Raw genomic sequence first — 25,189 nt, forward strand, 5'->3', positions numbered from 1 at the left:
ATAATGGGTTTTATGAATATCAATAGAATTCCTAATGCAAAATATAAGAAGAAAGAACAAGAGGGCTCTTTAAATACTAAGACAAGGAACAGTGTTCAATGAACAGTCAAAGCATACTAAGTACAGTAGGCTGAAAAAATGCCCTCCCAAAAAAATCCATGTCAAATTCCCTCGGACCTGTGCATGCTCACTTTCTCTGGTGAAAGGTGTGATCGCATGAAGGACCATGAGAGGAGAAGCTTGAACTGCATTACCCAGGTGGGCCCAAAATGCCATCACAAGTGTAGTTTTAGAATAGAGGCACAGGAGATTTAACACCAACACACCCAAGAGGAGGAGGCAATGTGACCACAGAGGCAGAGATTGGAGTGATGGGGCCACAAGCCAAGGAGTGCCTGTGGCTGCCAGAAGCTAGAAAAGGCTCTTCTCTAGGGCCTTCAGAGTACAGCCTTGTGACACCTAGATTTAAAACTTCTGGCCCCCTGAACTGTGAAAGAATCTATTTCTCTTGTTTTAAGCCATCAATTTAAGGTAATTTGTTACTGCAGCTCTTAGAAACTAAAACACTATGACAATTATATTTTTCAGTTATGTTTTCTTATCAATTTCTACTTTTATTATAATCAGCAAATGTGGCTTATGTAAGTTTTACTTTTCAAATCATATTTGAGAAATAATATGGCAAACTGGTTTTTGCTCACAAAGTTACCCAAATATTTACAGTTCTGCACATACAGTGATGACTTTCATCTCAGGGCCTGTATGTCTGCTGTCTCTTCTCCCTCCTCTCTCCCTAGCTCTTTGCTCTAACAAAGCCTCTTTTACTTTTAGGACTCGGCTTGGGTATCACTTCCTCCAGCAAGATTTCTCTATACTCCCCATCTTGGTAATTATTATCTCTCCATGTATTCATTTGTGCATTTCTAAATGCACAAATAAACTTCAAAAAGAAGTTTAACATTCTTCTTTAGAGTGACTTATCATGTAACTGCTTACATCCTCCACTTAACTCTTAGTGTCTTCAAGGAAAGCCCCCTCTCAGCTATTGTTCCATCCTAGTTCTTAACAAGGTTCCATGATGTATTTATCCATCAGCTGAGGATAAATGATGTATTTATCCAGTCAGCTAACTGACTACCAGCTGTGCCAGGAACTGTGCACAGACACATAGTGTATGCTCAGTAAATGTTTGAAAAGCAAGGAATGAATGAAGCATGCCAACTTCTTTTTAAAGTGAAAGATTAAAAGAGGTATATAAAGTGAACAGGAAAACAACTTATATTTTCCCCTGGTTATATTTTCTAAAGGAAGGTTGCATGCAAACCATCACACAAGGTACCAAAGTAAGATACTCACACTACATCACCTGCATAATGTCGAATTCGGAAATCGCGATCAAACTCCAGTATTTTGTCTGAGGCACAGAGCTAAGAAATTAAGAAGGAGATTATTTTGAAAAACAGTGATTTTCACTTTCCTAAAAATATACTCCAATTTTATATGAGATATAAAATGTTACAAATCATGATGTCATTATGGATGAAATCACACTGTATGGGGCTTGATTTAAATATTTTGCTTGTGTGGTAAAGACAGCAAGCTTTCACCAGAAATCCACACAGCAGCCCTGCAGCTGAATGTGGCCGAGCAACCAAGTTCTGGACAATGGGAGGTGAGTGGAAGAGAGGTGAGGCTGTTCCAGGGCTGAGCTGGTGAGAAGGGGGCAATCCTCCTTTGCACTTTCTTTTCTCCTCCCACTAGCTGGATGTAGAGAAGGGCAGAGCCTAGGGGACGGAAGAGCCAGAAGGCGAAAGAAGTCTGGGTCCTTGAGAAAAAGTGGGCTTCTACTGTCTATGACACTTAATCTTGGCTGTGGTCTTAATGCATTCCAGCCAACCCTGACAGATACAGTTTCCTTCTCAGTGTTCCACTTAAGGAGGGCCACACTGAGGGCCTGCTGTCTGGCAGGCGCACATGTCTCATTCAATCCTCACCACTGGTAGCTGAATCAGTATTATGGGCTCCCCTTTCCACATGCGGAAACTAATGCTCAAAGTGGTTAGGCAACTGGCAGAGGCCATGTAACTCGCAGGTGGTAGCTCTGGGAAGGATTGTTGGGACTGAACGTAATGTCTGTGCTTCCTGTACACACAAGAGCGTGGCTTGCCTGTCTTTTGCTAGGCTGGGACTCCAGTTTGGGTCTATCATTTCATAGAGATCGACCTTCAGAAGCTCTTTCTTACTGAAGAGGAATACTTTATGGAAAGGCAGTTTCTATATAGCCCTGGTAGTCTCCATAACTTTCTGCAACTCTCCTTGTTACAGTGGCACCTAGACTTCGTCTGTCCTGTGAAAGATCACTTGATAGCCTTTAAGTTCTAAGGCAGATGTCTAAGAATCCACAAAACATTGAGAGTAGTTATTCACAAAAACCACTTACGTTGTAGTGTTAGATAACAAACCATCCTAACCAGGACGGTGGGGTCTATGCCAATATCTAGATTGTTAAAGGAATAATTAGTAAATTTACTCAACAAGTGTGTACAGTCAGACAGGAAACTAGAAGTCAGACTTCCAAGGCTCCACTCTGGGCTCTGCCATCTACTTGCTCTGTCTCCTTTAACAATCATGTCTCAGGGAGTTATCATCAAGGTTACACAAACTATGGAGATCCAGTAACATACAGAGTTTTTCCAAAATATTTGATTCCTCTCTTCTTCTCTTATTAACCACTTTCATAAAACCCGTTTATTTATAAAATCCCCAAAGGAGAAGGACCCAAGAGATGTCTATACTAATTAAATATTCTTACATTTGGGTACTGCAAAGTCATAACTGATCTGAACACAGAAGGTGTTAGGCTTTACTTTCTAGAAAATAATAATAGTTATTCAATTATCATTTAACTTCATATGTTAGTAATTCTTTAAATACTAATTTTAAGGTTTATTAGATCATTTTCCTACCTCTTCATAACTTTAAAGCATAAGAAACAATTTAGCACCTCAATAAATATTATAAGCCAAAAACCTCTTATTTAACATGACAATAACTTTAGCTAATCAGTAACCAGTAGCAAATGGTTAAGACCTGGCTGAACATACAGAATAATGGGGTCATGTAACAGAAAGATTCACAGTGATGAAAATATCCTGACAGCTTGGTTATTTCATGTCTTTCCTTCATTAGGCAAAAATCCCAGGAAAGAATACACTTTAAAATCTCCCATCTTAGTGCTTGTCTTGGGGTGATGCTGGAGGAAGGAGCCACCTGGTTGGCAAAACCTGGGCTCCCACATTTAAGAAAGAAAGGAAATAAAAGAAAGAAAAGAAAGAAAAGAAAGAAAAAAAAGAAAAGAAAGAAGAGAAAGAAAGAAAGAAAATCCAATCTTTACAGATTAATTACTGTTCAGCATTTCCTACAAAATCAGTAGCAACTGCTTAAACGTACTATGCACAGTTGCTATGTTGAGAATGAGATTATATTTCCAAATACTTGGTTGACAAATTTAATTCAGGTGTATAAATGGCCAAGGTGAAACATCAAAATGAGGTGATTTCTCATGTGAGCGTCACGGTTATTTATCTAAATAAGTCTTGCATGTTTAAAATGCAATACTCTATAAGGTTTATTCAGTATGATCATGACCAATTCAATTCAGATTTGACAAACACTGATCATCTGGTGGGCACAATTCCAGGTGAGTCTCCAAAACCTCAGCTGTGATTGCAAAGGACATTTTCAACCCATTTCTCAAAAACAGGACATCTGCCCATGTAATCATGCCATCTCTAAAAGCATTCTAAATTATTTAGGTGACTTCTAATTTTGTTCACTGTTCTTTCCCCCAGCACCCAGGATTGTGCCTGAAAAATGACAGCCACTTAGTAAGTATTTGCATTTTAAATGGGGAATAACTGAAGGGGTACCTCTAACTAGAACCCTAATGTCCAAGATCAGACTGTAGTATCTCAAAGCCAACTGGTAGAAGGGCTACAAGTCAATCTTCTGTTACAGCCCAAGGAGAGTATTTTAGAAATAAACTGTTCTAGAATAAATATCAGCCAGTAATTTATGTCTGATGGTTGTGCTTTACCTAGTTAATTATGGGATCTTCCTATTCTGATTATGTAATTTCAAAGGGGACAAAGTTAGAGGACAGATTTATCCGTGCTGAGAATGGCAGTGCATTGTAGACTGACATGAAATTATGGAGGAGCAGAAGTGTTTGCCCCTTTTTCACGAAAGTGAAGAAGTATGGGGGCTGTTTTTACTTTAGCTTATGGTTGCTGGACAAGCCTATATTTGTAAGAAACACCTGGGGACAATGGTGTACCCCCTCCTAGGGCAAATGTTAACAGTATACTACATGCAAAGCACAGCACAAAGGTCTGATAACCAGAATGCCACCAATTATTCAGAGACGTGATCTGCTGATAACATTTTTACAATGTGAAAAGTAGGGAGTTGATAGGATACCCATGTATTTAAAGAATGAGTTTCCATGTAACAACCAGAATTACAGCTAGAATTTCTCTGTTCTTAAGAAAGTCACATAGTCTGGCAAAGCACATACACTATTATAATTGAGAGCTACAGTAAAAAGTCAAGGACGGAAGCTATTTCCAGTGCCAGAATTATCAGATGCAGGAGCAAAATTCTAGCACGTGAACAAGGACTTTGTACCTATTGGTTATAAATGACATCATGCTTTTCAAAGAATCTTGTTCGTTTTTTTTCCTATTTCCAGTAAATTGCATAGTCTGGAGCTCCCTCTCCTGGATATTATGAGTTTTATCAATCTTGTCATCCTATAAAACCAGAGAAGGCAGAATTTATCCAGAGCAATAAGTCATTGAATGGATGTTTATGGCTGTTTTTCTTAGTTAAGTGGACATTCTTGTAACCTAACATATACAGTCACTGAGATATGTCAAACAATGAGGAAAATCTTACTGATGAAAACAAGGGGAAGATCTTATCACACACATTACCTTTCGGCTGGAAAAATGCCCGTGTTTGCCCAATTTACTGTTAAGCGCTTCGAGGAACATTTCGTCGGTGACCTTGCCGACGTTCATACAGGCGTCATCAAGGATCGCAATGATCCCTTTGTGCTGCTGCTCCACAAGGTCCACGATGATCTGATTGTTGAAGTAATCAATCTGTGGGACACAGCAAAGGAGCAATTACAAAGGGAGCAGAGACCTGGATACATAAAACAACAGTGCCCCCACATGTACCTACCCTCCTCCTCCAGACTCTCAGCCCCCCAATCTGTTTGCCATTGACCACAAGACCCAGATTACACCAAATACCAACAAATAACCTTCAAGTTGTATTTGATGTATAATGTGAGGAAGTGCAGAACGTGCATTTTCAAGTTATATGGATGGGCCTGTACTAAAGTCCAAATCTTTTCCAGTTTCCCAAAGTTAACAAGCATATTAGGGCTTAGGAGAGTTTTGATGTGTTTTCAGGGTATACCATAAAAAATGTAGTTCTGAAATGTAAGGATCGATAAAAGTTAAGAATATGTTTTTCATTTACTTCCATGAGCTGAATGAAGTTATGGATAACCTCTGGCTTTTTGGTAACTTCACTATGCACAAGTTTTATACGAAAATGCTTTTTGACACCTGTTTATCCTGATGTCCTTCAGGGCACACCAGAAGCAGAGCACACAGGAGCCTCGCTCAGGCAAGCTGAACTTATCCAGAAGCTGCATAGCTTATTACTGTACATTTTCGTCTTGTGTGTTGATGTGTCCTATGTCATTTAGGGGTCCCTGAACTGACAGTTGTCTCTATTACCTTCTGTAAGATCTATAAACTCATACTAGACTATGAAACTTTCTCATGTATCCCTGCTCCGTGCTATTTAAAATCAAGGACTCATGCTGGTTATTTGTCTGTAGTTTTCAGTTCCATTCCCAGTCTTCCAAGTTATCTTCTGTATCCTGTGGACTAAAAATCTCAAACTGGGTGGCTTTTACTTTCTTTTTTATACTTCCCTGGTTTGTCTAAATCAGAGGTTCTCCACAGAGGGTGCCTTAGCACCCTCCAGAGGCCTTAGCCCTCTGGAAGACCTTCGACAATGACTGCTGCCACTTTTAATGGTCATGACTCAGAGAGTCTTACTGGCATCCAGTGGAAAGAGGCTAGGGATGCTGTTAAACATCCTACAAAGCACAGGACAGGTTCACAACAGAGATTTATCTGGTCCAAAAGGTCAGTAATACAGAGATGGAGAGGTCTTGGTCAAAATATTGGTCTTCATTTTGGCATTTATTACATTTCTAATTAGGGTGAAAAGTTACTTCCATTTTTGGAAAAATATCCTTAAAATACTCAAAAAACAAGAACTCTATACTAATGAATAGCTGAAATTTTAAACTTTGGGACTATGGAATTAGAGGCTAAGTCTTTTGTCCCACAGACAAAGAAATTAAGCTCCCTAAAACTATAGTTATATAAACCAAAAGTGACTGATCTTAGTTCATAAGTTTTATGCTGTTTAAAGTAGTGGTTTCCAGGCCAGTTTCTTCCAGCAACCTGGCATCTCCAGGAGGCGTCTCAGGGGATGAATGGGGCAAGCTGACATGTGATGGGGTGGGCTCCAGACCTCCCAGGCCCACTCCAAATCAAGCAGCTTTGTGCCTGACAGTCAAGTTCTGCTTGAACTTTAGTTCAACAGCTAAAAATGACCTGCAAACTACAGAATCAAAAGCTTTTAAAACTGAATCAGTGAGACAAACAGACATAAAAGCCTCCTGAAGAAAGTTCACACACCACTGGTAGAAAAACACTGGTCCTGAAACCAGTTGAGATTCTAGATCTAACAACCAAGGGCAAACAATAAACTCGAGAAACATATTCGATGACACCTCAGGAATCTGATTAGCCAAATTCAGATTATAGGAATTACTACAGAAGAAATGACCCATTCTTTTCAACAAAAGATTATAAGGAAGAGAGAGAAAGAGAGAGGGAATCTATAGATTTGCGAGGGAACTATGAACAAATCATGGTGGAACCTCCTTTGGATCCAAATTCAAACAGACTGTAAAAACAAAACAAAACAAAACAAAACACCTATAAGGCAATTAAGAAAATGTAAAATGTGAGCAATGACTGGATTTTTATGTTAAGGAATTATTATTCACTTTTTAGGTGTGATAGTGGTATTGTGGTTACGGTTTTTGTAAAGGTGTTTAACTTTTAGAGAAACACACTGAAATATTTACAGATGAAATGCATTACATGACTGTCACATCACAGTCTGGGATGTGGCTCCAAACAATCTGGGGGTGGGGGGTGTGGGGGGTAGGTGCAGATGACACAAGACTGGCAATCGTCTGATAAGTGTTCAAGCTGGTGATGGGTACACTGAGTTCATCACATTATGATCTCTGCTCTTATGTATTTGAAATTTCCAATAAAAAAGAATTACTATGTTCAGAATTCTGAAATTTTTAAAGGAAATACTTGCCCAGAATGGTGATTCTAATTTGGGGGGAGCAGTAACTGTTACTTTGGAGTTAGCCTTCTGTTCCCTCTAGGACACATATATCTTGGTTTATTTTGCTAAAAATTTTTGCATGTTTAGTGCTTTTGTTCCTTTTTCAGATGTTTGAAATAGCCTATTGCAATTGTTGACTTTTGCATTTATCAACTATGTCTGTGGAATTTGATATTCTGATTATTACAGGATATTTTTGACCAGTATCTCTGAATCACATATGAATAACAAGTTTTATGATTAAATTTGCTAGAAAAATCTAAGCCTCAGTTATAATTGTGTATTATATTACATAACATATTCATTCTAATAAAGCTGTATATGCAATGAGGTCTGTCTGAAAAAAGTCCAGCCATTGTCAATATAACAAGAACGGTTTGCACAACATCAATGTAATCTGGCAGCCAAGGAGAGTGGACTGGAATGCACGTGTAAGAACAATGACGACTTCACTGTACTAGTCAGCGGGGGCTGTAGACACCACTGAGTGAGCATGTGTACTGTGCAGTCATTGCATTCAAAATGACTGAATGAGAAAAGCAACAAATCTGCATCAAAGTTTGTGTTAAGCTTGAACACTCCTCTGCAGAAACTATTTAGATGATTCAGAAGGCCACAGGTATGGGCAACTGGTGACTGGTAGCTTCATTACAACAGCGTGTCCTCTCATGCATCATGAGAGGGCATCATAGCTCGTGCAGTTTTTTTGAGAAACATCAAATCACCCAGGTGACTCAGCTCCCCTATACCCCAGATTTGGTGCCCTGCAATGCCTAGCTTTTCCCAAAACTAAAGTTGTCTTTGAAAGGGAAGTGATTTCAGACCCTCACGAGATTCAAGAAAATATGACAGGGCAGTAGATGGCGATTGAGAGAACTGTGTTAAGTCCCAAGATGTGTACTTTGAAGGGGACTGAGATGTCATTATCCTATGTACAATATTTCTTGTTTCTTATATTTTGTATCTTCTTTAAGAAACGCCACTACTTTTCATAGTACATGGCTGGATACCTTCTGGACAGACCTCATAAATTTTATTGAATTGAATTGCATTTTAAATGTGCTGTAAGAGTTCACTCCTTAAATCAGAACTGCAGGTAATCTCATTACAAAGTAACAGCACACTCTGGTTTATTTGTAAATAGGCAAAATTTATACTAATATACTCGAACAAAAATCTTTTAAATGATTTTATTGTTGTTCAATTACAATTGTGTGCATTTTCCTCCCACTCCAGCCAAACTCACCTCCCTCCCTTGCTTCCACCCCCTCGGTTTTGTCCATGTGTCCTTTACAGTAGTTCCTAAAAATCTTTCCCTGCATCATTCCTTCTGCCCCCCCCCCCTGCGGTTATTGTTAGAATGTTCTTAATTTCAATGTCTCTGGTTATATTTTGTTTGCTTTTTTCTTTTGTTGATTATGTTCCAGTTAAAGGTGAGGTCATATGGTATTTGTCTCTCACTGTCTGGCTATTTCACTTAGCATAATGCTCTCCAGTTCCATCCATGCTGTCACAAAGGGTAGAAGCTCCTTCTTTCTTTCTGCTGCATAGAATTCCATTTTGTAAATGTACCACAGTTTTTTGATCTACTCATTTACTGATGGGCACTTAGGTTGACTCCAGCACTTGGCTATTGTAAATTGTGCTGCTATGAACGTTGGAGTGGATAGGTTCTTTTGGATTGGTGTTTCAGGGCTCTTAGGATATAATCCCAGCAGTGGAATTGCTGGGTCAAAAGGCAGTTCCATTTCTAGTTTTCTAAGGAAATTCCACACTGTTTTCCACAGTGGCTGCACTAGTCTGCATTCCCACCAACAGTGCACTAGGGTTCTCTTTGCTCCATATCCTCTCTAACACTTTTTCGTTGATTTGTTTATGATGGCAATTCTGACCAGTGTGAAGTGGTATCTCATTGTGGTTTTAATTTGCACCTCTCTGATGGCTAGTGATGCTGAGCATCTTTTCATATGGCTCTGGACCCTCTGTATGCCCTCCTTGGAAAAGTGTCTATTCAAGTCTCTTGCCCAGTTTTTTTTTAATATATTTTATTGATTATGCTATTACAGTTGTCCCATTTTCCCCCCTTCACTCCCTTCCACCCTGTACACCCTCTCCCACCCATATCCCCTTTAGTCATGTCCATGTGTCACACTTATAAGTTCTTTAGCTTCTACATTTCCCATACTATTCTTACCCTCCCCCTATTTTCAACCTACAATCTATGTTACTTATTCTCTGTACATTTTCCCCCTCTCTCCTCCTCCCACTCCCCTGTTGCTAACCCTCCATGTGATCTCCATTTCTGTGTTTCTGTTCCTGTTCTAGTTGTTTGCTTAGTTTCTTTTGGTTTTGTTTTAGGTGTGGTTGTTAATAATTGTGAGTTTGCTGTCATTTTACTATACATATTTTTTTCTTTATCTTCTTTTCTTAGATAAGTCCCTTTAACATTTCATAAAATAAGGGCTTGGTGATGATGAACTCCTTTAACTTGACCTTATCTGAGAAGCACTTTATCTGCCCTTCCATTCTAAATGAAAGCTTTGCTGGATAGAGCAATCTGGGATATAGGTCCTTGTCTTTCATGACTTGGAATACCTCTTTCCAGCCCCTTCTTGCCTGTAAGGTCTCTTTTGAGGAATCAGCTGACAGTCTGATGGGAATTCCTTTGTAGGTGACTGTCCCCTTATCTCTTGCTGCTTCTAAGATTCTCTCCTTCATTTTTACCTTGGCTAATGTAATTATGATGTGCCTTGGTGTGTTTCTTCTTGGGTCCAACTTCTTTGGGGCTTTCTGAGCTTCCTGGACTTCCTGGGAGTCTATTTCCTTTGCCAGAACGGGGAAGTTCTCCTTTATTATTTGTTCAAATACGTGTTCAATCTGTTGCTTTTCCTCTTCTGCTTCTGGTACCCCTATAATTCAGATGTTGGAACGTTTAAAGATTTCCTGGAGGTTCCTAAGCTTCTCCTCGTTTTTCTGAATTCTTATTTCTCCGTTCTTTCCTGTTTGGTTGTTTTTTTCTTCCTTCTGGTCCACTCTATTGTTTTGAGTTCCAGTTTCCTTCCCATCACTATTGGTTCTCCGTGCATCTTCCTTCATCTCTTTTATGGTAACCTGCATTTTTCCATCTAATTTGCTCTCAAAATCAACCAATTCTGTGAACTTCCTGACCATCAGTGTTTTGAACTGTGCATCTGATAGACTGGCTATCTCTTGGTCGCTCAAAAGGATGAGTCCTGGGGCACTGATCTGTTCTTCTATTTGCGACATGTCTCTCTCTCTCTCTCTCTCTCCCTCCCTTCCTCTCTCTCTCTCTCTCTCTCTTTTTTTTTTTTTTTGGTCTGGTCGCTTCTGTTACAGTGAGGGGCGGAGCCTTAGGTGTTCACCGGGGCTGGGCACCCCAGTGGCTAGATTGTGATGTTGTATGCAGGGGCGGGAGGGAGCGATGGTGGTAGGTCCGTTCTCTGTGGGACCTCAGTCCCTTCTCTGGGATCCTGGGTTGCGCGCTCTGCCCTGGTCCACAATCGCTGCCTCACTAGGTCTGCCAGGTGCCGCTTGAGTATTCAGGGTCCACCCGCTGCGATCTTGTGAGCCCCAGATGTCTTATGTGCTCCCTCCTGGTTGCCTTATGCGCCCAGTTCTCCCCTTTCTCCGCGCTGTGCCCCGGGCCCGGCTGCTCCTCTCTGCCCCTCCTACCGCTCTGGATAAATTCTCTGTCAGTTCTGGGTGTTATTCTGCCTCTAAATTGTTGTTGTTCTAATCTTGGTTGTGTGTGGTGGTACGGTGCGTCCACCTATGCACCTCCATCTTGCTGGAAGTCTCCTCTTGCCCAGTTTTTAATTGGCCTTTTTGTCTTCCTGGAGTGGAGTCATGTGAGTTCTCTATATATTTTGGAGATCAAGCCCTTGTCCAAGGTGTCATTGCAAATATGGTTTCCCATATGGTTGGCTCTCTTTTCATTTTAATGCTGTTTTCTTTAGCCATGCAGAAACTTTTTAATTTGATGAGGTCCCATTTGTTTATTCTTTCCTTTATGTCTCTTGTTTTAGAGGACATGATATATCAGTGAAGATGTTGCTGTGTGGCATGTCTGAGACTGTCCTGCCGATGTTTTCCTCTTAGACTTTTATGATGTCACAACTTAAATATTTAAGTCTTTTATCCACTTTGAATTTATTTTTGTGTATGATGTAAGTTGGTGATCAAGTTTCTTTTTTTTTTCACGTAGCTGTCCAGATCTCCCAACACCATTTGCTGAAGATGACATTTTTACTCCATTTTATGTTTCTTTGCCCTTTGTCAAATATTAATTGACCATAGAGACTTGGGTTTATTTCTGGGCTCTCTGTTCTGTTCCATTGGTCTATGTGTCTGTTCTTATGCCAGTACCAGACTCTTTTGATTACAGTGGCCTTGTAATACAGTTTGATATCAGGTATTGTGATCCCTCCTACTTTGTTGTTCTTTCTCAAAATTGCTGCAGCTATTCAAGGTAGCTTATGGTTCCATATAAATTTCTGAAATGTTTTTCCTGTGTCTACGAAATATGTCATTGATACTTTAATAGGGATTGTGTTGAATCTATTAATTGCTTTGGGTAGTGTGGACATTTTGATGATGTTAATTCTTCCAATCCCTGAACATGGTACATGCTTCCATTTGTTTGCATCTTCCTTAATTTCTTTCTTCAGTGTTGTATAGTTTTCTGAGTACAGGTCTTTTACCTCCTTGGTTAGGTTTATTTCTAGGTGCTTCATTTTTCTTGTTGCTTGATCAAATGGGATTTTTTCCCTCATTTCTGTTTCTGATGTTTCATTGTTGGTGTACAAAAGTGCCTTTGATTTCTGAATATTGACTTTGTATCTCACTGTTTTGCCAAATTCACTTATTAGGTTTAGTAGTTTTTTGGTGGAGTCTACAGGATATTCTATGTATACTATCATGTCATCTGCAAACAATGACAGTTTTGCTTCCTTCTTTCCAATTTGGATTCCTTTTATTTCTTTTTCTTGTCTGACTGTTGCGGCATGGACTTCCTACTATGTTGAATAGGAGTGGTGAAAGCAGGCATCCTTGTCTTGTTCCTGATTTTAGTGGGAAAGCTCTAAGTTTTTGCCCATTGAGTATGATGTTGGCTGTAGGTATCTCATATATGGCCTTTATTATGTTGAGGAATGCTCCCTCTATTCCCACTTTGCTGAGTGTTTTTATCATAAATGGGTGCTGTACTTTATCAAATGCTTTTTCCTCATCTATTGCTATGATCATGTGATTTTTGTCTTTCATTTTGTTTATGTGATGTATTACGTTTATTGACTTGTGAATATTGTACCATCCTTGCATCCCTGGGATAAATCCCACTTGATCATGGTGTACTTGAACAAAATTTTTATGGTATTCTAATGTTTAACATATGATGAAAGGCAAAGATGCAATTTGAAGCAGGAAAGCTATCATAGCCTTGTTTTTCTGAATGAGAGGAGATAGAATGGGAAGGTGGAAAGGAATATAAAAATAATTTAAACACAGCCTTTCAAATAGATTTTTCACTGCTATAATGTTGAGTATCACGAAACAAATATTGACTTTATTTTTATTGTCTATACCATTTAATAAGAGGATAAACACAGAAACTTATGGAAACTTAGAAATTTTGCATTGTTCAAGTCTGTTCTTGAAATTGTTTAAAGTATAAGTTTAAAAGAAAAATTACTGAGTCTCATTTCTATCATGGTCAGGAGGTCTAACTATCATGCATATTAGCTGATATCAGGGTTTTCACTCCAGACCAGTCATACACTCTGGCTATATATTGCCAGCTAGTTTGACACTGACAAATATTATAGTTTAGAAAGAGTCATGAAAACAGAGGTGATTGAAATGTGATACACAGGAAATAAATGGAAATAAAATTAATGTGTTTTCATGCAAGGATTTCATAGAGCAGGAATAACATCAACTGAAGACAATACAATGTCAGTTTACAAAGTAGAGAAGGAGAAAAAAGGGGTAAGAAGAGAAAAAGAAAGAAAAGGAAGAAGGAGAAGAAACTAAATCTGGAAGCAAAGTTCAATCAGTTCAAGGCAAAAGTTGTTGCTCTGAGTAACTTATAAATGATGCTAAACTCTTAATAGACAGATGTGAGTCAGAAAACCCATTTGGTATCAGCCATGAAGTGGAAATGTCACGTTTACCGATCATAACTCATCATTTTCTGGGCACCAACAAGGGAGTCTTTTTTTTTTAATTCTCTCCCAAGGACATTTTTTCCCATTGCTTTTTAGAAAGAAGGGTGGGGGAGAGAGACAAAGAGAGAGATACTGATTAGAGAAGGAAACACTGACTGGTTGCCCTCTTGTATATGCCCTGACCAGGGATCAAACCTGCAACCTGGGTATCTGCCTTGACTGGGAATTGAACCTGTGACCTTTTGGTCTACCAGGTGATACTCCAACCAGCTGAGTCACACTGACCAGGGCCAAGGGAGTCTTTAAATTAGAGAAATCCCACTTACCAACCCTGAAAATGAATTGTATTTATACATCCCCCAAAAGAAAAGCTAAAATTTTGGTGTTACATGTACCCAAAAGATTTTTTTAAAATACCTTTAAAAAGGATAAGATTTGACACTACCAATAATCTGTGAAAGGCATGGAGACATTCTCCACAGAGGTCTACTCACGTGCTTCCAGGGGATCCCTTCCCGCTGGTATTCCTCCTGCTCTTGCTTCAGAACCAGCTGAATAAATAGTTGCTGCAGTTTCTCATTGCAGTAATTGATGCAGAACTGCTCAAAGCTGCAAGAAAAGAATACATGAAGCTCAAACAAATAAAAAGTAGACCATACTTTTTTAAGTATCTAATCCAGTTTACCTGTTGTTGTCAAAGATCTCAAAGCCATAGATATCCAAGACACCGATGACAGTGTTTTTCCCATGGACCGTGGTGTCATAGTTCTTGACCTCAATGATATCATTGATGCGAGTCACGATCCAACAAAAGAGGCGCTCATATATTGCCTGTGAGGAAAACAACATCGTAAATTCCTGTCCGTTTGGGAATGAGTGTATGTTTAGGCTTGTGAAAAGTTTTAAATTCCTATCATCCTTCTCCTTACTGGTTAGCACAGCGGTTATTACCTGAAGCAGAACAATAAAAAGGCAGATTGCCTTGTAAAAAAACAACAACCCAACACAGTGTATGCAAAACTAAATACTTTGGATTTTTGAGATTATTATCAGTTACTCCATGTACTGTACTCCAACGATACTCCCCAGGTATGTTTTTGTGCCCAGCTATTTCAGTAATTTGCCTACACTCCCACGTAAGTCACTTCGTTGCTTTGTTGGTTAATCTCATCAATTATAAAAAAGTGGGAAGCCAATCAGCTAATAACTGTGTTCCACAAAAGCTCTATATATTAAAAAAAAATGTAAGTATTGATTTATAATGCTAAACAAAGATCTGGGCCAAAGGCCACACTCTGAAATTCCTTGAGGATCAAACATGCATCCAATATACAAAGATACACATGCCACGTCACATGTAGACAAAAGCACCACACACAAACACACAGTCACATCCTCGTACAAACATGCTCTGCAATGTCACATCTTTAGAAAACCTTTCCTCAACTTCTCCCTCCAGCCACCCACTCTCTTTGCTGACATGCATCTATATACACTGCCTCCGTTCTTCACCTCCCCTTACTCTTCAGTCCACTCCAGTCTTCACTGAGCTCCCAATACTCCACTGAAATGACTCATCGAGGACCCTGAGCATCACTACTGAGACTCTTTCTTATCTCGCTATAAGGACGTCTTATTCAGACACTCAGCACACCTCAACTGAATGTCCCACTCACTTCTTGAAATCTTCCCCTCTCTGGGATCCAGGATACCACACTTTTCCAACTTTCTGTTTATTTCACTGGGTGCTCCTTCTAGGTGACCTTCAGCAGGTCCTCCCTACATGACCTCTGAAAGCTGGAATTCCTCCTAGTCCTCTCTCTTCACCAACTCCTCTCTTAGCTGCACCACCCAATATGAAACAGCAGTGACACACTGCTCCTCCCCAGTGTATGATCCCAGCGCAGACCTCTCCTCCCTGCTCCAGATTCCTAGGCTTGGCTACACTCCCAGATGTTTCCCAGGCACCTCAAACTTAGGTCCTGTCAGGATTCTTGTTCTCCCGTCCCCCAAAATTATTCCTACCCTACTTCAAACCATGAATAATGGCAAGAGAAACTTAGGCATTTATTCCTTCATTCAACAAGTATGTGCCGAGTACTTGCTACGTGCAGTGTGCTGACAATACAGTGCCAGGCAAACATCAACATGGTCTCTGAGGAGCTCAGGGTGTGAGGTGAAGGGAAAACCACACACACACACATACACTCAAGGACTGGTGCATGGGCTATGAAGAGAATTTAACCTTTCAGTGTTTAAGGAGGCCTGGGGAGGCTTTTCTGAGAAAGTGGGCTGAGGTCAGGATGAGTAGGAGTTACCCACATGAGATGGGAGCGAAGAGCAATGCGAGCAGAGGAAACAGCATGTGCAGAGGCCCTGTGGCCAGAAGAGGAAAGGGAGAAGACAACTTGAATGGCCTGAGAGGAGACTAATGTGCTGGAGTGGAAAAAAGGAGGCTGGAATCTAGTAGGAAATGAGGCAGAAGAGGTAGGTTGGAGCCAGACCATGTTAAGGAATTTCCTTGATTCCATCATTCCCCAGACAAATAGGTCCTGTGGATTTTATTTGCCACACACGGTAGGTTTCAACTCACCTTCTTCTCCCCACTGCCTTTGCTGCCTTCCTAGTCCAAGCTGCCATAGTCTCTCCTGGATTTCTGAAGTATCCCCTTAATTGGTCTTTTTCCTTCCATTTTCTCCTTACCCACCTCCCCTCCCCCCACATAAGACTCTCCATACTGAGCCAGAGTAATCATTTAAAAAATTCAAACCATGTCATTGTTGCACCTTCAAATCCTTCACTTTCCATTGCACTGAGAAATTCAATTTCTTCCCATGACTGAAAACCAAGCCTAGGACTTACAAGAATAAAAAATGGAATAGAAAGCAACCTAATCAACCAGCAAAAAAGAAAAGAAAAATCTAAGACTTGAAAAAATAAAACATTTGCCACACAGAAAATAGGCAAACGGTTCAAGTTATTAGCTTTTACAAATGGATAATAAAAAGATAACAGCCCCAAAGAAATATGTACAAAGAATATACTGGGGCAATTCTCAGAACATACTTAAATATCTTCTACAAGAAGATGCTTAAATACACTAATAATAAAAATTAAAGTGAAAATGGTAAGATATGGCTATGTACCTATAAAATCAGTAAAGGTAAAGTTTACAATCAGCGTGTCCTGTGGCTGGACAAGCTTATTCCCAGGAGTCCCCCCAACTGACATGAAAGCACCTGTGTGCCCAGCGAGGTCTGGGCTCACTTGCAGCCCTGTTTGTGGTGGCAAAAATGGAGACGAGGTGAACTTAGAAGGAGGATGGTTAATACATTCCGGAACCGTCACTGCACACTGGTACACAGACAAACAGAATGGGTTGGAACTCCATCAGGGGACTCGAAGGGGACTCCCACGAAGCATTGCCGAGTGAGAGGAGCAAAACAGAGAGCCACAAGAGGGGCCGTGCAGGCGAGGGACCCTGCAAAGCAAGCATCGTCAGCCCGCCAGTCAGTTGGCTTTGCTTTTCTCGGAACATTTTCTAGTAGTGATGCTCACAGTCAGGGTTTTTACTGAGACTGTGATGGCCAAAAAGTATCATTACAGTTCCTAAAAGCCTTAGCCTACTTTCAAGGAACATGTGAACACATCCCTGCAGAAATGCACTGAAACTGCAACTGAGATCAACAGCAGGCCCAGAGAATGTGAGTTCAAGTCTCACCTTAGCGAAGGCGTCCCTGCCGTAGCTAGCTTCCTGTTCCGTGTGCTGCTTGTCGATGATGTCACGCCCTGTCGCCACAGTCCGGTAGAGAAGGGCTTTCTCCACCATGTCCGTCTTGGTGGACAGCAACTCTGCGATGATGGACACAACCTTGCCATTTTCAATAAGAGGTGTGTCACCGTCCACCACAAATTTTAAATTTCCCTACACCAAAAGGGAAGAAACAGGACACAGCATTGCCAATGAGATTCTGTAACATTATGTCAGGGAATTTGCCAACATAAGGCATAATTCAAAGTGACTCTCTTTGTAGCACCTATTTTCCTAAATAAATTATGTATAAAAACCTAGCACTTTATCCATTTTTTCCTCTTCTCCAGACACCCATTTCTTTTAATTTTTAGTAAATGATTTAAATGGGTGCATGCTTTATACTTGTAGTCAAATCTATGAATCTTTCATTGTGTCATACTTAGACCATCTGTAGTCCAATGGTTTTATAAATATTTCATATTTCCTAATAGTTGCATCATTTTTTTCTTACATGTAAACTTTTAGTACACTTAGGATTTGTTTGTATGTAGTGTAAAATAAGAATCTAACCTTATTTTTTTCTGATGGTTAGTTAGTCGCTCCAACACTATTATATGAATAGTTTAGCTTTTTATCTTGATTTGAAATGTTACTTGTATTATATGTGAAATTCCAAGTTTTTTGAGTCTTTTTATAGTCCATTCATTCAATAAATACTAACCATCAATGAAATCTGCTAATCTGTCGATTAGTCTAATGCTGAATTTTGCAACAAGTTTTAAGATATTGTATAAAATCTGGTAAAAATTTGTCACGTCTTTTCTCCTTCCTTTCCCCACCCTACTGTTCTGCTTTAACACATTTTATTTGGAACAGTAAACATGTTCCAGGTAAATTCAAGAATCATTGTGTCAACTTGAAAACAAAATTTCTATTTTGATTCTGAAGGACACTGTTATACTATATTTATAAACTATGAGAATGAGAAAATTTATAATATTGAAGTCTTCCTAGTCAGGAACATACCATTTGTATTGCTATATACTATTTTTACATAGGTCCTGATTCATTCAGAGTTAAATCTTGCAGCAATAAGTGAAAGATAATCTTTATTCTATTTGAATTCATGTTGTCACTCATTTGCTGTGAGGTTACACGTTCATTATATTTAAAATTTTTTTTAAAGATTTATTTTTAGACAGATGGGAAGAGAGGGAGAAAGAGAGGGAGAGAAACATCAATTGGTTGCTTCTAGCACACCCCACACTGGGGACCTGGCCTACAACCCAGGCACATGCCCTGACTAGGAATTGAACCAGTAACCGTTTGGTTCGCAGGCCGGTGCACATCCCACTGAGCCACACCAGCCAAGGCACGTTCATTATATTTTAAACACCTCCAATTATATAAATACTCATGAAAGAGGTCTGACACATGGTTCTTCCCTTCCTCTGGGTTGAGTGTGATGTAGTAGAAAACAACTGGACCATCATTCGGCCAGCCCGGTCCATGGTGTTGGCTGCCATGAACCCTGTACCTTTGAGCCAGTCATGCCCCGCCGTGGGGCTTATTTCCCAACCTGTACAATGAGATGATCAAAATTCCAGTTCTAATAACCTATGACTCCAATGTTTCAAATGCTGTTAGAAATTTGTTCTGTTCAGAGGATTTTAATTTATACTGTTGGCAGTCATATCCTTGCTAAATGCTGAATTCTCTTATTCTTGACATAAACCAGTAAGATAAATAAGTAAAGCCATAGTCTCAAAACCTATCGTGGCTTGGAAAATCCCTCCTAATATGATACTATGACAGACAGAAATACTGATAAAATAATTTCTTCAAAACATGAGAGACAATTTTTCTACACGAGTTACTTTTTAAATTTGTAAGGAAAAAGTCCAAAATCGGAAAGAGCATCCTGTCTCCACAGGGAGGCAGTAGCTGCTGAGAGGCATCCCTACTCACCAAGTGAAGAATAGTAGCCAAAATTTTATACACTGTCTGAATCTCCTCAGGTTTGAAGCCAATTACTTTCATGGCATCAGCTACGACTTTGAATTCTGCAGCATCATTGATAGAAGACTAGGAATGAAATGGAAACATTAAGTCACAGACATTTCAAATGAGCATTAAAATTCAATAATTAGTAGACTAAATTCAAATTTAGTCAGGGTCTTGAGGCTTTTGTAGCAAGTCATGAGCATCCAGGGGAAAAAAAATGATTTCCAGGGTAGAGACGTCTTTCAGCACACACGATGCCCACTTGTGTGTGAGAGCTGCTGTCACCCAAAGTAAACGTCTGGTACTTTTCTGGAACCTTCAGTGAGGGAGCAAGTCCTGAGCCGACTCAGAGAAGCTGATGGCCCCTGTGATGAATGAAGGAAACGGCAGAGGATGTGCAGAGACACAAGGGAAACATGGACTGTGGGAGCCTGTGGCCTTTTATCCCACAATTCATCTCGCACAGGCTGGGAACAACACTCCCTCTCTCGTGGAGTCAGGCTTTGGGTTTCACAGGAGACGAGAAGAAAACCCTCAAAGCAAGCAACGTGCCTCAATCTTTCAGCAAACTGGTAACTAGTTTGGGACTATAATTTCGCAAACACTCGGTGCATCAGACACTCTGGTTCAGAGGGTTTGCTATAGATTAAATGTTTGTGTCCCCAAAATTCATCTGTTGAAATCTTAACCGCAAAAGTGATGATATTAGGAAGTGCGGCCTTTGGGAGATGATAAGGCCTGAGGGTGGAGTCCTTGTGATGGGATCAGTGCCTTACAAACGAGGCCCCAGGGAGTCTCCGTCCCTTCTACCCTGTGAGGACGCAGTGAGGAGGCACATCTACAAACCAGAAGTGGACCCTCGCCAGACACCGAATCTGCAGGTGCCTGGATTTTGGACTTCCCAGCCTTCAGAATTGTGAGAAATAAACATCTGTCGTGTATAATAAGCCACCTAGTGTATGGTATTTTTGTTGTAGCAGTCAACTGGATTAAGACAGGGTCCAAAGAGAATCACCTGCCTTGAGGAGCTGAAGCCCTCAGGTTGGAAATATCAGGGTATTGACAGAAACTCACAATGAAGCCACGGTAACTGCCTATCTTAGATGTTATCCCAAAGCAGCAGCTCCAGAGGGCCTGACTGACCCTTTCCTTGTTGAGTTTCTAACCTTTTGAGGAAAGGCACAGGAAGGGGTCCTCTAGTGTCCGGGACACAACCACACAAGCTCTTCCACCTCCCTGTTCTTCGACCTTGGGCAAGATATTTAACCTCACTGATTCTCGATTTCCTCTTAGATAAAATGGACATAATAACACATTTCTTGCAGGACTGTTGTGAGAACTGAAGGAGAATGCACATAAAGCACCTCCTTAGTTTTTAGCACATAAAAGGCACTCATAAGTATCAGATATTACTATTATTATAAGCTGTAATTGTGTTGAAATTGCAAAGATACAAGACAAAAAAAATTCTAAATGTCCTCCCATGGGGAACTTGCTGGCTGCTCAGCTACCAGCCACTCCCCACCCCCATTTCTTCCTGAGAGAATCCTGATTTGCTCACCCCTCTCCAATTACATGTGTCCCTCAGGATGGGTGTCTCCTGGCCTCAGGAGGAATATCTTCATTAGTCTATAGTAATCTTAGTGATCTTATTCCCCTCACCAAATGATTGGTCAGCCACGGCCATGTGATTCCATTCTGGCCAATAAGACATGCAGTTACCCTAACTTATGAAGGGATATGAGCCAGGAATATTTCCTCGGCCTGTGACTCCTAGAACTGCTGCTGCTATTTTGGTACCGTGAGGAAAATTAGCCAAAGCAGACAAGCTGGCTCCAGTGAGGATAGCAGAGTTGTAAGTTGGAGAAACAAGTAACATCTGGGTCCCTATCAGCACTGTTAAGACCTTGAATTAACCAACTCTGAAATGGCTTCAGTTCAGGGCTTCTTGTTATGTGAGTTAAGTTCCTTATTGTTTTTGGAGACTTTTGAGTCTTATCTTACCTGCAACCCAAAATATCTAAATTGTATATGACCCCTATGTTTTAGGATAGTTAAGTAAAATTATAATACGCAGAGTGATGCTTTATAGTTATTAAAGTAATTTAATTTATATTTGTTAACATGGAAATATTAATAATTGTATTATAATATAATAAAATCAGCTTTATTTAATCAAGATTTATTAACAAATCAATTTTTAAATATATATACAAACTGTTATCAATAATTATTTTTGGACAGGAAGCTTTGGCTATTTTTGTTTCGCTTAGGTTAATCTTTAATTCAAGTATACACTATGATCATGTAATACTTCTTTGTTTTTATTAGAGAAGAAGAAAAAGTGGGGGAGAGGGATAGGAATGGCAAAATCTGATGAAAAGCTCAGAAGGCAAAGTGGTCATTTCACTCTTGTTCTCTCTCTGGGGTTGGGTCTATATGACCTGGCCAAAAGTAATTTGGCCAATGAGACAATTTGACAAAAAGCAGGATTTCCTGTCACTGGTCTTTACCATTCTTTGTACATCACACATCTTTAGTACTGCTGGCCTATTTCAGAAGGCTGAAGTGCTGCCTTCTAATGTTTTGTTTGTTTTTAATCAATTTTGTCCAAATATCCTGCTCTCAGATGACTATGAAAGTAAAAATATCATGCAACATAAATGTCAAACAATGGAAAATTAATTGTGAAACCCTAAATACAATTTATTTCTATGCACAGCAATAAAAATACAGGTAAGCCAGTAATGCAGGTATAAGTAGCTTAAGATGAATAATAAAAATTTAGAAGTAAAAAGAACACTGCCCACATCTTAGAGCCTTTCCCCCAACTATAACAGCAATGCATTTTTAATCATAGAAGACATTTAAAATATGAAAAAGCAAAACACAAATATGGATCTGCAATCTCATTAATCTAGAATAAACAACTAAACTGTTGGTCTATTTCCCTCTATGTCTAATTTTATGTATTTTAATATAGTACCTTCCCCCAACAAACTAGAATAATACTGTAAATATTGTTTTACATTCTAACATCAACAAACTATTATTAGGGTTAGCAGAAAAATGACTAGCAGAAGTCTAATTAGAAAAAAAAAGGAGCAAAACGTACCTGCATATGTGTGCAAGGACTCACATGCAAGGAAAGGAAAAAAAGGTAAAATTTTGAAGCTAAACAGAAATGCTCCAAGGGTCACAGGACTACTTCTAGAACACATCAATAGTTGAAAAAAAAATGGTGAATGGAGACCTCTGATAGTCATTTCAATGAAAACACTTTTACATTTTCTTTTGTCTTAACAACCTGCCTTTGTCCAAATCGTATGCTATCTTCTTTTGAGGTGGATTTGCTAGTCATATCAATATTTTTTAGTGTCAAAGAGAATGGAATTAAAAATGAAAAGAAAACAAAGATCATAAGAGAGAAACTTCTTTCCTGTCAGATGGTGACAATAGATAGTAATGGGTTACTAAGCAAGGTTGTTGAGTCAATCAGGTATTGAATCTCTGCCCCTGGGTATTTTAATAATAAGAGAGTCATTCATTTCCCTAAAGGCAGCAGGCTGGACCAGATAATTATTTAATATCCCCTCTGATGCTTTCTCTGATTCTCCATCTGAGCAATTTCAAAGAGGAAACACTCACCTTTAATTGAGCTCCTACATGGATATAGTTGTAGGCAGAAAGGGATTTCTGCAGATGTAGAGAGCGTAGTATCTGTTCTGAACCCCCCTGGAGTAGCTAAAAAACAATATAACATAAATTGGCCAAATACATACTAAGCCAAATATACCAGATGGTCTAACAAAAGCAAGCTAGCTTTTATTCATTTTCTGGGCTTAATTTACTTAGGACCTTCTGTTTCTGGCTGTGAAGTTTTGTTTTGTTTTCTACCTTGAAGTTAACAGTTTCAGTAGTTATCAGTTGTGCAAAATGTTATAAAATCATGAAGAAAATCACTTTAAAAGTCTTAGCTCTTTCATAACATAACTGGCATAAAAGGTTCTTGTTTTTATTATGGTCATCTGTAAGACAGAAGCCTAGGCTCTCTGTGCTGGTCACCCGCCCAGCAGCCTCATCACCAGACAGGACAGACCTGTGTTTCAAAATTCAGAAAAAGTCCGTATTGCCAGCGAAGTAAGAGGTTATCAGCAGACAGTCACAGGTGGAGTCACGCTGGAAGAAATAGTTTTTCCTCATCAATCTCTGTACTGCAGGAAAGGAGGGTAATTGGGTAACCATGCTCTTTCACACATGGAAATAAATCTTACTGATTTTATAATTTTATTTTATAAAAATCCAAGAGAGTATGGCTTAATTGAGCCATGTACTTTATTTATTAGTACTGGTTTATATTATGTTGGGCTTTAAAAAATTATGATGTATGAAAGTTGTATTGAGTAAAAAGACTTTTTAACAGGAGGGCTACTGTGAAAGATTTTGCCTTAGTCTCTAAAGCATTCCCAAAAGAGGTGTTCAAAATTCTTTTTAAAAAGTTTTTTCAAAGCAATCACAGCTTTGATGGGATAAAAAGATAATTCTTTTGAATCGTAAATTTGTTTTTTTGAAATAATCATATTGCTTTATAGTCTCTGTGGGCAAAATAAACTGAGTTTATGTTCCCATCACTGGAGCTCCCAAATCAGGGAACAACAGTTTCAATTTAAAATGAAACAAAATTAATTTGACATATTCAGGATTTCTCATTTCAAAAGCTTTTCCAAGTCATTTAACTGTTATCTGCGCTGCAAAGAAGCACAGGCAATGCTCAACCAAGGCAGTCATGTGGTTGGTTAGTTACCTGCTAGATCTTATGATCGCCATGCTAATCAAATCTCTGAGAAGCATACGGGTAGGCTGTGTGCACGTGTGCACATGTGTATAACGTGTCATGGGCCCATGGAGGCGAGGGAGGCACGGGGCAAGGGAAAACCCCAATATAAATACATGCATTTCCTGCACAACTGAGCAAATGATCAATGATCTGCATTACAGTAGATTACTAACCTGATAGAAAGAATGAAAGCTTCTTTCTCCTGGCTGTTGCACAATCACTCGAGACTAAGGAAAAAAAATTAAAATCGTTAATCTGAGAAGGTACTCTTAACACAAAACAAAAGCCACTTTCTCAGACAGTCCTCTATCAACAGTGCATCTAAATGTCCTAAGACCCCATGGAGAGCACCTGTCTAAAACGAGGTCGCCTTTATGTGGTTTTCTGTACAATCTTTCAATAATTCTTTTTATTGCTTAAAACAGAATTCCCCCCCAAAATTAAGGCTATTTTGATATCTTTAACCTTGACACTAAAGATGGAATTTTTTTAGGATGAAATTGGAAGTGGAGAGAATAGGAAGGACCATTTAGAGACAAGTAGTCTCAACGTTCCCTACCCCAGCGTCTGCTGGCATTTCAAAGAGCAATGCCTTATAGCCTGCAATAAAATCAGTTCAGCAAGACCTGTCTATGGAAACTCCTGCCTTAGGTGGTTCCCAAAAGATTGTTATTACGAGACTGCTATTATGAAAATGTATGTTCATTCACAGGGAATCCGCACATAAAGTGAAGCCATGGAACATTTGGAAACATCAGTGATAATACCTGGCGTTTCCTGTCCTTCTCTAACTGACTCTGATAATACTTAATTTCCTTAATAGTCTGACTTCAATTTAATAAACACCCTTTAAATGCCATAAAGGATGCCACAGACAAATAGAAACTA

The 25,189-nt window shown here is 39.4% G+C and overlaps 1 protein-coding gene across 3 annotated transcripts in view; it reads right to left on the reverse strand.

The window, feature by feature from the left end:
- The window catches only part of MYO1D (myosin ID), a 321,752-nt gene that overhangs the window by 210,311 nt on the left and 86,252 nt on the right, over positions 1-25,189 (reverse strand). For all 3 annotated transcript variants that reach the window (XM_028519915.2, XM_036033405.1, XM_036033404.1), the window contains 8 exons: positions 24,475-24,528; positions 23,113-23,208; positions 19,429-19,545; positions 17,428-17,631; positions 14,392-14,537; positions 14,201-14,315; positions 4,995-5,165; positions 1,357-1,427 (listed from right to left, as the gene is read on the reverse strand). In XM_028519915.2, the coding sequence (XP_028375716.1) occupies positions 1,357-1,427; positions 4,995-5,165; positions 14,201-14,315; positions 14,392-14,537; positions 17,428-17,631; positions 19,429-19,545; positions 23,113-23,208; positions 24,475-24,528 (974 nt within the window). The remainder of the gene's footprint in view (positions 1-1,356; positions 1,428-4,994; positions 5,166-14,200; positions 14,316-14,391; positions 14,538-17,427; positions 17,632-19,428; positions 19,546-23,112; positions 23,209-24,474; positions 24,529-25,189) is intronic.

Source organism: Phyllostomus discolor, chromosome 8, assembly GCF_004126475.2.
Source record: "Phyllostomus discolor isolate MPI-MPIP mPhyDis1 chromosome 8, mPhyDis1.pri.v3, whole genome shotgun sequence".
NCBI lineage: Eukaryota > Metazoa > Chordata > Mammalia > Chiroptera > Phyllostomidae > Phyllostomus > Phyllostomus discolor.